Below are 12,043 nucleotides of genomic sequence, written 5' to 3'. Positions count from 1 at the left end.
TTTATAAGCAAACAGATGAACATTTCCTGATGATTTAGTGCTAAGCAGTATTGGCCAGACATTTTTAATTTCAAGAAAACTTTTACTGAGTTAAATAAAGAAAAACTGAGGAATGAGCATCATGAAAGGAACAAGTTTCACTTACAAAGGATAAGTCCATTAAAATCATGGTGGTATATGTGACAACCTGGATTACTGGAAAACATATTAAGATTTACAATGAACATAATGAGGTTTACAGCTACTTTACGAGTACTGGCACTTACCTGTGCTGCAGGAAACTGGTCTGAAAGTTCATAAGGTTCCTCTGGAATCCATTGCCTTTGCTCCAAACTCCACAGAATCTGCTCAAGGGAAACAAAATGACAAGTTAGAAATATCACTTCAGCATCAGTTTTAAATGTTATCATGTAACAGCTGCTAAACATTTACAGCCTAAATACCCATTCAAAGGAAAGGATCCAGCAGCCACGAGCTATGCCCAACAGAATATTGAGAGTCCGTCTGTGTCCCCCAGACACCACATGAGTGGTGCTCTCACAAACTCTGTCCACGATTGAAAAACCACCCAGTGCTTTTACCACCTGAGTGACTGTGTGCTGCTTCCTACAAGAGGGGAACAGTGCAGAAAACATCCAACACACATGATTAAACAAGTCAAAATATGTTTTTATATTTTACTAAATTGCCAATCAGTGCATTAAAATTAGGAGTTTATGAAAAGTGTTTATCTGAAGACAAACAGTGAAGCAAGCAGCACTTACTCTGTGGGCATGCTTGTCATGACCAGCGTTCTCATAGTCTGAAACAAAGATAAAAACATAAAACTTATGAGTAGAATGAAGCACTTTCAAACAATTTTCTGCTCGCATAAAAGTTCATGGACAGCTCAGCTACTATCAGTGTCTGTGTTCAAGGTTTTCACACCTATTACATTTTCCCTGGAGCACTTCTAAGCCTTGCAGCTTGTTATAGGAACAATAAACTGTACTGGGTGACAACAGTCACATATTTGGCAATCAAATACAAGCGGACCAACTGTATAGTGTTGATCAAAACACATATTTGGCTCTAATTGTTTCTTGGAAACGACTAGAAAGCACAGAAATAGAAAAATTTGTGAATTTCACACATCTACACTTGAAGTAGCCAAAAAAAAAACAGAATAAACTAATACGGCATAAAAAACACTTGGATACTGAATGCTTTTTATGCTTCTTGGGATGAATGCATTGTGATCTGATGTTTTGAATGAAAGAGTCATTATTCAGAGACTGCACACTTTCAATAACCTGGCTGTATATATATATATATATATATAAGTTGCATAGTGGTGAAAAACACCACGATCATGAGTAGAGACAATCACATTCAGACCCACCAAGACTGAACTGTAAATTTGTAACCTGATGGCTGTGGTCCATCCAGCCACGGACTTTGGCCTCAGTCCAGCAACTGATCATCAGCACAAACACCTGAGAGCAACAGCTACAGACAGGATCACCAGGCTCTTTCCTGCCACACTCTGATATCTGGTCTCCCAGCTGGAAGTCAGGGGTTAAGGCCTGCTGAGCACATCGGTGCCAAAAACAGTCTGCAAGCCGTACGCACGACAATCGAACATCACATTATCACTGACAAGGCAAGTTGGGAAGTCACTGAAGTGGTTATCTCTCTGCATTACTGCTATTCCTCCATCAAGTGAACATGTTTTGACATTCTAATTCTTTAATGAACCACAACAAGGTTATCATCTGTTGACACTGCACAATTCAAAAAAGACGAATGGAAATCAAGCAACTCAAAATACGGGCAGCCACAGTGAAGGTTCCTCACTAGGGACTTTGGCTTATCTTATGCGGTGGACATGTTCTGGCAGCAGCACAAGAATCAGGCACTGAAGAATGAGCTGCACATAATGAGCCTGTGACAAAGAGCTGGTGTGAACTGCAGCACAGCCACTGAGCACAAACACTTCCAGCACAAATGAAGGAAATTCTTCACTGTATGACTAGGCCTCCTTGATAGCTACCGTTCAGCGCACAGTGAACACGGCACTATTAAGACAATTGAAGAGAGACGAGGGTTCCGAGTTTCTGCAAAACTTGAGAACCAACGGATCTGCCATGAGAGGGAATCACAAATAGCAACGACGGGAGTGAAAATGCAGAATAACTATTGATCACTACAATCAGCACCATATATAAGGCAATGAGAACAAGCAGAAGACACCATTTTTTCAAGTGTTTCATAGAATTTTTTAAGTGTTTGACTGTAATGAAAAGGACAATGAGGAATGATAAGTAGTGAAGATTTTCAAATTTTAGTGCCGTCGCCACCAGAACAATAAGAAGACTCTTTTTAGTCAATTTTTTTTCTGACAGTAGAGCTGCAACAATTAACCCTCTAAATCCCAAAACCTACTGTCAGGTTTGAAAGACATGCTAAATTATTGAAAATCACCAAAGTTAAGGCACTTTTTAGAGCCAGAAACTGTAATCATCAGATTTTCAACTGTCCCACAGTCAGGGTAATTAACATCTAAAATGTCATTTCATTCTACTTATGCCATGTTCCAGCACTGGTGACACCCATCGGCACTTAAAAAATATTGTCCATGTTGATTCCAGGGTTTTTCAATTTTTGTAAAATAGAAATTCAAATTGAAACTGTGTCTTATTGCTAAAAATACATTTCTGAGCTCTCTCTATTTCTATCCATGGGATTGGATTGTTTCCACAGAGGTGCAGGAGTTTACAATACACTGAAAAATAACCTTGAATGAATAAAAATGTGTCAGAAAACACCCCAAAACTGTTTGAGGTTTAGAGCGTTCATTGATTAAAGAATCAATCATCAATATTTTAACAATTCGTCAGACATTTAAGCAGTTTGAGTAATTTTTAAGACAAAGCCGTAATTCTCCGATTTCAGCTGCTTCAATTAGAATATTTTTTGTCTATTTACTTCTTTGCAACAGTGAACTGAATATATTTGTTTTGTGGCCAAAAAACTAATTTGAGGACATCCTCCTGGGCTTTGGAAACACTGATTAACATTTTTTTAAAACCATTTTCCAACCATTTACAGACCAAACAACTAAATGCTTAATGGAAATAATTGTGAGTTGCAGTCTCATCTGACAGTAAAGAGAGGTAAGAATCATGCGTGGAGGATAAAGTGAATTTGTGACAAAGGCCTCATGAGATATGAAGTAAAAACACTAGATCACCAAAGGACCCATCTAAATTTATTACTGCGAACACTTCCCACTGAGAACAAGATGAATCTGAATCAATTTAATATAATTAGTATTCAGTACATGTAATCTGAAGAAACTTTAGGAATTTCGGATTGCTAAGTCAACAGCAGCTACAGCGCATTTGCAGTTGTCGTTTACACTCTTTCCCTGAAGCAACTTTCATCATTGTTTACTCACTGTACTTCACTGTACTTTCAAAAATTTGCAAAACAACGACTTATCCTGGATCACTGCGTTAACCAGTACCGCCTTAATCTGAAACAAAATGTGGACATTAATCCATCATCATGATCTTTACAGAACCAGAAGAACAACTACAACCTTCCTTCAGTGGTGCTATGATAAAGCTAACCAATGAAAGATCCCTGGAGGATATGACATCATGTTAGGCTTTTTTCAGCTACAGCTTGTTGAGGTTACCAGTGTAACGAAAACAGAGCCCAGGTGCATTTCACAAGCAAGGAAGTTGTAGGCTACCATCACAGAGGCAAAACACAGGAAGCGCTCAGACCAGACTGAGTGTCTTAGCGAGATGCGTCAAACGCCTACAGCTATGGAAGTGAATGACCTTACAGAGGAAATACTTAAAAAGGAATTTCATACACACTGATGTGTAGTTTACTTCCTAAACTTCCTATATTGCAGAAGAATTCATGTGTTTTTCCATTGTGGATTCTTTTATGCATCTCTGTGATGTAGGAAGGATGAACAATGCACAACTCTGGCTGGTGGGAAGTAAGAATTTTACTAAAACAGGGAAAATGTGTCACACTAGCTCCAGAGTCACACCGGTCAGCAACGTGCAAATCAGCAGGTACCAAAGTACAACAAAGGAAGTGTGGGCATACAAAAGCATGGGGATTTGTAAGTAAAGCAGTTCAGTTCCAGGTAACAGCGTCTGGAATGACTAAGAAAACTTACAGTTGGTGACTCCATACTTGGAACATCCTGTTTTTGCAATCCCAGTCCAATTTTTTCCCATAAGTCTAGGCAAAGTGCCACCTATTCTCATGTAGTACTGTAAAATTTTTAAATCCAATTATTGATACTAAATAACACGACTGGAGGAAAAATGTTGTCTTACCTTTGTTTTGTTAACCATTTTGTGAAGACTGGAGCTGTCTTGTTTATTGTGATTTTCTTCAGCTTCAGACGGGATCTCTGTGAAACCAGCTGCAACTCTACATTCATTTCCTACATTTGAAAACAAGACAAACAATTTAAGAGTGGAGGGGCGTCACTCAGACTATCACACAGCAGGTGCTGCTTTGTGTGTGTGTGTTCATTTCTGTTCCCATTACACCTGCAGAAAACTGAAGAATTAAATTGAAAACAGCAAGATTTCACACAACTTGTAGTACCACGCTGTAACCATGCAAGTAACAGATTGTCCATTTCTAATTGAAAAAAAAAAATTAAAAATCTGAATCATTCATTTTTAAAGCATAGATTACTAATCCCCATTTTTTTCAAGAAAATTTTCAAATACTCTGCTTCAAATGTATGCTTTGCTTTATCAGTATTTTTTTTAATGTTTTTAAACACAACTGTTTAGATTTTGAATTAAGATCAGCTGATAAATGATCACTGCTGATTTTCCATCTGTAATTCCATCCAGTTTTAAAACTACTTCAGGGTCTTAGGAGTCAGACCTCAGCATGCCCTGGAAAAAGCTTCAGCTATCACAGTGATGGATGCCAAAAAAAAATCATATACAGGCCAGTAAATCTTTAATTTTCGTATGTTTTCCCAATCATGAAAGAAACATGAAACCAGAAGAAACCCATAGAGACATGGGGAGAGACATTTTATTAAACATATATATGTGTGTCTGTATGACTCAGAATCATTATATCTAAATTGCAACTTAGGCTTTTAAAAGCCAAACACACAGAGAATTACAAAAATATTCATGTATTTCTTTACTCTTCTTGTTACTGAGACATTCAGAAATAAAAATTCACCCTCAAACTGACACGAGCCAAACGAATACCAATCCAACATTCAAGCATTCCCCAAAAGGAAAACTGTTTTGCAAACCTTTTGAAATCACATGTTCCCAGGGATTACAGTTACAAACTTTCACTGACATGATGGTTCAAACACTAATGTAGATACTTATGTTGTTGAGTTCATAATGATCAAGATATCTAAGAAAATACGAGGACCAGCTTCAACACTGCTATGCTTACTACTCACTTTCTAAGGTGTGAGAAAGAACATCAAAATCAGAGTTTTTCTGCAGCTCCAAGCCTGTGTTCTCCTCTGTTAACACTGTTAGTTGACCTGGTGTCGATGCTGCTCTCTGCTTTGCAGAGTCACTTGTAGATTTAGTGGTGCGTGCAAATGCCAAACTGCTTTGTCTTCGCCTTTTAGCTCTGAGAGTTTCATCAGCACAATCCAATGCAGGCAGAGATTCTTTGACATCCTGTTGTTGATGACTTTGAGACTCACTGCTTGCATCAGACTGCTGATTGAGATGTTTGCCACTCTGACTGTCTTCTAGTTTCCTCTTCTTTTTATCACTAGTTTCAGATCCAAAGCTTTCACTTCTTCTTTGTTTTCTTTTCTTAGGGACAGGGTCCAAGTTGAAGGGTATCTGAACGGCTCTCTCCACAGGTAGATCAGGCAAAACAGCTCTTTTTGATTTCTGTTTGTGATTAGCTGGAGAGAAAAAGTCCTCAAACACATCATCATCTCCATCAGTAGAATGTGAGGCAATGCTTTTAGATTCACCAGACAGAGAGAAAGACTGTACCAAGGCAGAAAAAGACTGTCCGGCTCGTTTAGGAGTTTTCTGTCCCATTTTCTGCAATGGAACAGTTTTAGCTGCAGCATCATCTAACACTAATATCGATGAAGTAGAAGAATTCACAGTGTCAGTATAAATGTTAGATTCATTTTCGGTAAAGGATTTAGTTGCTGTAATTTTTTGCTTTCCCTTTACAGATTTATTCGGTGACAGGCTCGGTGATTTTGCCTCTGATTGCCTTCTTTTCCTTTGAAGATTCTTGCTGTTGTCAGATCTTCTGTCCTGGCAGGGAACTTCTAAAAAATCTACAGATTTGGGCTTTTTTCTGACTGATTTCCTTCTGGACTTTTTTTGTCTATCCCCTTCTTCACCCTCAAAGTCCGAACAGTCTTTGACACTAGGAATTCGTTTTGGCACATCATTACAGGGTGAGAGCCAGGGCTTCATAGGGTCTTTCCTGTGGGACTGATCAAGATGGTCGTGGTCTCTAACATCACGGTGAGTTCTCCCCTCTTCCTTGTCAGGTGAGTAACCAAGCTCAGCCACAGAAGCACTGGAATCCTCATCTGACTGTTCATCTATGTTGGAGAGAGAAGACTAATTAGAATATTAGACTTTAAGGTGAAGCAGTATTTTTAAATCACTAATGTTTTATGCATTTTCCAGCCACCGTCTGTTGATTGTCTTATTTCTCGCTGTGTTTGGCTGGAAAGAGAACGGCTCATACTGACTCTACTACTATATAAAACCACAGGCAGCTGCTCATCCTTCACAAGCTCACACATCCAGACTGCATGCTACATTCAGTCTGCATGCAATGGTGGAGGTGAAATAAATAAGAGACTAGTGAAGAGAGCTGCTCTTAAAGTGAGATAAAAAGAAGATATGCAGGATAAAATTCTTAGGAGCTTTTAGAGAAAATGAAAGCTACCAAAAAGCCACACTGCACTGTAGTTAATACAGATCCATTTTAGGCTTCTGATATTATAAATCATGCCATCTTGTGAAATTGTGAAAGAGCTCTCTGTGGGCTCTGGCGTTTGTGCTTACGTCTATTTTTTCAGTTCAGGCTTGTAATTGCTGTTTTTACTTAAGCTGATGATACCATCTCGTAAACCATCTGCTCCTCCACACACCAGGTTTTACCAATATTCCAGGTTGCTTTTGAAGCACTGCAGATCTCTATGTTTAATTTCAAACAGTCTCTAAACTTAAAAAGAACAAAAAATACATGTATGCATTTCACAAAAACATTTAGGAATCTGGCTAGATAGCAGATTCTTCTACAAAACTAATGTTGTAACAGATCATCCACTTCACATCTGCCTCAATGAACAACGAAACATCAGTGGACGGCTCCTATCCCTGCGCTGCAAGACCGAAAGATTTAGGAAATCTTTCTTGCCATCAGCAGTCAGGCTATTCAATTCAAAATTAAACAGATAAGAACCCTGACAACTGAATTTCCCTTCGGGGATGAATAAAGTAATTCGGATTCGGATTCTGAAACAGAGCTTATTTTTCCTGAAAGACACCGTCTTCATTGAAAATATAAAAAATACAAATTATGGCTGGTGTTCACTGATAAATAACAAGAAGTCCACACTCAGTTCTCTTACACATTAATTTGAAGACCGTTGGTGTGCTCCCAAGAGAAGGCTTTTGCCCCACAGGGGAGCAGGATTCAATCATTTGTGAAGCTGAAAGGCAGAGACATTTTCATCAATTGGTTATTGTTTCGAAAGTGCTGAAATGCTTTCAGTCTTTGCTCGACAGCCTATACAGCCTGCACATACCTGTGGGTGAAAGGTTTTCCCGTTTGTCTTTCATGTCTTTCAAACGCTGTGCCATGTAATCTGACCTTTTCAGTGCAGGGCTGTAGACTATTCCATTCTCCTCGTCAATAATGATGGGTGACACATCCGTAACTGTGTGTTAAAAAAAATGAAAGAAAATAGAATCAAAGTACACTCTGTAGTTTTAGATAAATGATTTCAACACTGTGATAACCTCTTACCCAGGGGTTCTTTCGGAGCAAATTGTTTCATCAGTTTGTCTAATTTTTTCCTCATGCGCCTGTCATTTTCGGGTGTCTTCTCAGGAGAATCTTTTGGCTGCATGCAACGATGCTGCATGAATGAAACATAGAAATGTTGAATGGAAAGCAAACAAAGACATATTTGAATGCCTAAAGGTTGAAATAATTTTGCTCGGAAAAGCTGAACATCGGAAAAAAAGCTTTCCCCTTCAGTTTATGCAGTATACCACTAAGAAAAATAAACACAAATCAGAGCTCTGAATCAAGAACTGCAGGTTAAGAGTCCAAACCTCATTAATTTTTCAGACAAATTAAAAGCAAATTTCAGGCAAATGGTAAAACGGGTATAGGGCAATTCTAGGAATTCTTTAAAACATAAGAGGCCCTAGAGAAGTTCCAATTAGATGAAAAGAAACAAATTAACAGAATACATTCATTCATACGCATTCATTTAAATCTATATAAAAAAAACAACCTAGATACTAGCTTCTATTGGGCAAAATACCAAAGGATGAAGCAGTGACATAAAACTAAGCATTACTTTTTGCACAAATTAGGATGGGATTCATGATTATTTTTCTCTGCTCAGTATGAGACTGTCATAATTCTTGTTTTTTTCTGCATCAGAAGTGTTAAAGTTTAAAACAAAACTCAGAAATTTAGAAAAATAACTTACAAAACTTGAAGTCTCATTTTTGTATTTACAACATGTCAGCATTTAAAACAGGACCACTTCACACCTCTGTTGTGTAAACTCTACAAAGGGTGAATTCACATGGAGTAGGTGCCAATCAGAGCTAATGATTTCAATAAAGTGTATGTAAGTAATTCTAGCAGATGGAAGAAAGGTATGGGTCAGTTTAAGGTTTTGTCTGTTATACTAGCGACCCACTCCAAGACCTCTACAGAAGTATTTGTGTGGGCTTTGAGGAAACAAGATGAGGCCTTCTGTGTAAGCATCAGGGTCTAGCTGATATCAATGCGGGGACGGGAGGCAAACCTTCACATAAAAGCCCTCATAGTATCTGACACTACTCACTTTCTTGTTCTTCATTACTGGATTGCTTTCATCATTTAAGGCTGGATATAACTCCTCATCCACATGTACACCATCGTCATAACACCTGAGCATTATTTCACCAAAAGAAGGTAAATGTCAACAATAGAAGCTTGTGAAACTGCACAGCAATACGACGAAAAGGATGATAGAGCTGCTTAAGTTAGTAAAACATCCACTGGGTTTCAAGCGTTTTTCTTACCTGCCAACCCAGAGAACAGAGACAAGCCGTACATCGCTTTTCTTGGCTTTCCTCCATGTAGCTGGATGGCCATTATTGAAAACTACATGTGTGACTTGTTTATTGAATGTTTTTGATACCTGTAAAAGAGAAGTAATTTGGGTCTTACAAAGAATCCAAATATCAATATATCAAACACAACGGAGTGAAAATGCTGTCCTACCTGAGCTCCCATTTCCTGCAGCTGCTGAGCAAATGGTTTTGCATAGTTTGCCGTTTTGTCAGATGACCACACATCAACATAGGCAACAACATCTGTAGACACATTGAACAGAGTGAAAATATTTAACCACTGGACATAAAGCTCAGCCTGGACTGACTGCAATAAAAATAAGATGATGTGCAATACCTTTAAGAACTGTAGAGTTGTTGCTTGTGGTCATTACTGGCTTCTTTTACTCCAATATTCTGCTTCTAGGAAATTAATAATGACCTTGTATGAGGTAGAAGATCTTCAGACTTTTTCTCTGTATGGCCCCTTTAAGAACATTAACAGCCTTTACAGCTTCAAGATTCATCTATTCTTTTCTTTAGAAAGTCTACAGAACAGGCATTCAATACTGATAATTTTGCTTGAATTGTATCATAAAGGTTAACTAATTATATTTTGCTTGCTGTGACTCCTTTAACCCTCCTGTTGTCCTCATTTATGGGCACCAAAAAATATTGTTTCCTTGTCTGACAAAAGCCCAAAAAATTCAGCCAAAAAAAAATCCCCAAATTTCTGAAAATTTGCAAAATGTTCAGGAAGAAAATACCAATAATTCCTTAAAAGTTTCCCTTAAAAGTTTTATTTAAAAAAAAAAATCCACCAAATTTGGCAAGAAAATTCCAGTAAATATTTTCAAAAAATTAGTAAAAATCTTCCCAAAAAATCCTAAAAATATCTAAAGTGATTACATATATATCAGTAAAACTTCTAATATTTTCTTTAAGAACATTCACATAAAAATCAATCAAAATCCAGCGAATTTCACTGGATTTTGGTTGATTTTTATGTGAATGTTATTAAGAAATATTTTCAGCATTTCTTTTTTTATACCAAAAAATGTTCAAAGATTTCCTCAATATGTTGAAAATGTGGACAACAGAAGTTTCACTGTGAATTTTTCCCCCCCCACATTTTCAAACTTTAAACCAGATCAATTTTTATCCATAGGACAACACAAGGTTTAAGATATGAAATCACATCCTGGTCCACCATGACAAAAACCCCAATCAAGGGTAGCAATGCAAAAATATACAGTTTTGGATATAATTACTAGGTCAAGAACTTCTGTTTATAAAATGTGAAATTCAAATATCTGCTGTATCAATAACGACAACAGACAATTTAAAATTCATTGTACTCGGACAATGCCTAAAAGTAAAGAAATATAAGACAAGAACAGAGCAATTTTGGTGCATAACAAAGAGGGCTACAGCCTCTTGGTAACCAGCTTGGAATCAGCAATACAGCTGTCCATTACAAATTTAACAAGAAATGCAGTAGGACTCCACCAAGAACTGCAAAGGAAGGCAGAAAACAATGGTCAAATAATTATTTCAAAAGCTGCATTGGAAAGTCTGTCTGAATCAAAATCAAGGGTGCCACTGTGGGATATTTTCAGGTTGTTTTGTCACAGTTGTCACAACTAATTTCTCAATACCAGTGACACGCTGAAACAAATGATATGGGTATTATATTGCTCATATGCATAAATTTTACTCAGATAAGATGGAAAACAATAAGCAATCCATTATCTTTGTGCAGCAGGGTTTATTTCCTTCAAATACTGAATCTAATTGCTGTCAACCACCAAATAACTTACTGACTAATCACATCTGAACTAGTTTAGGCACAGGCCTCTGCTCTAACACTATGCAGCTACATGTTTAAACTTGTACTGCTACATTGCTGAAAATTTTCAGTCTCTATAAACTTGTTTTTCCTCGGGGAGGAACCGTGTCTATCGACTTCTACCTGTATTACAAATCTAGTAAGTTTAATTGTATATTCAATTACGGAAATCCAAAGAGTAATGCTAACTGTGGCTAACGAATCAATCTGCTACGTGCATTACTGATCCAAGAAAGAGCATACTAATATTCGGACATGACTTAGTTGCTGTGTAACGCAGAATATCTATATCTGTAAAACAACCACAACAAACATCAACTGTCATCCACAAATATATATAACATTACAAGCTAATGACGGTAATGTTGACGCTAGTTTACCGTTTAACTGGTTTCCGTTACGTTTGGATGCTAAATTAGCAAGCTAACTAACTTAAGTGATCTGGTACGTCCACATAGATACTTCCGTAATATTCACAAATGTACAATACACGTGTTTCTGACTAGCAGCAGTACAAACACATGACAGGAGTTAGCACACGGTATATTTTAGCAATAGCCGTGTACTTACGTGTCAGCGGGTTTAAATGTAAATTGCCTAATTTCTCCAATAACTCACTTCAGCATACTTTGTTCGCGCGTGTAGTTTGTGGTGCAATGCATTCTGGGACAGAGTCAATCATTGGTTGATATGCCGTTACGTCACTTCCGAAATGAAAGAAGTAGCCATGGCTCCATAATAGAAAAAAAAATGGCTCCATAATAGGCTCCCTATAAAGGGTACTATGAAGTGTGTTTCAGTCTGTCGTTTATTCTCAGATTTTTGCACTCTACCGACAAAGAAGGTATTTATA

General features: G+C 37.6%; 1 protein-coding gene across 1 annotated transcript in view; it reads right to left on the bottom strand.

Annotated features, from left to right (window-relative positions):
- Positions 1-11,850, bottom strand: part of mcph1 (microcephalin 1) — a 35,383-nt gene extending 23,533 nt beyond the window's left edge. The window contains exons 1-13 of the mRNA XM_022205313.2: positions 11,761-11,850; positions 9,700-9,764; positions 9,514-9,605; positions 9,312-9,430; positions 9,092-9,176; positions 8,032-8,143; positions 7,811-7,942; positions 7,634-7,714; positions 5,462-6,592; positions 4,347-4,456; positions 765-802; positions 444-606; positions 267-344 (exon numbers count right to left, since the gene is read on the bottom strand). Of these exons, the coding sequence (XP_022061005.2) occupies positions 267-344; positions 444-606; positions 765-802; positions 4,347-4,456; positions 5,462-6,592; positions 7,634-7,714; positions 7,811-7,942; positions 8,032-8,143; positions 9,092-9,176; positions 9,312-9,430; positions 9,514-9,605; positions 9,700-9,733 (2,175 nt within the window). The 5' untranslated portion in view covers positions 9,734-9,764; positions 11,761-11,850. The remainder of the gene's footprint in view (positions 1-266; positions 345-443; positions 607-764; positions 803-4,346; positions 4,457-5,461; positions 6,593-7,633; positions 7,715-7,810; positions 7,943-8,031; positions 8,144-9,091; positions 9,177-9,311; positions 9,431-9,513; positions 9,606-9,699; positions 9,765-11,760) is intronic.
- Between the last annotated feature and the right edge of the window lie 193 nt (positions 11,851-12,043).

This window comes from Acanthochromis polyacanthus, chromosome 15, assembly GCF_021347895.1.
Source record: "Acanthochromis polyacanthus isolate Apoly-LR-REF ecotype Palm Island chromosome 15, KAUST_Apoly_ChrSc, whole genome shotgun sequence".
Classification (NCBI taxonomy): domain Eukaryota; kingdom Metazoa; phylum Chordata; class Actinopteri; family Pomacentridae; genus Acanthochromis; species Acanthochromis polyacanthus.
This window is presented reverse-complemented; position numbering and strand designations above follow the sequence as displayed.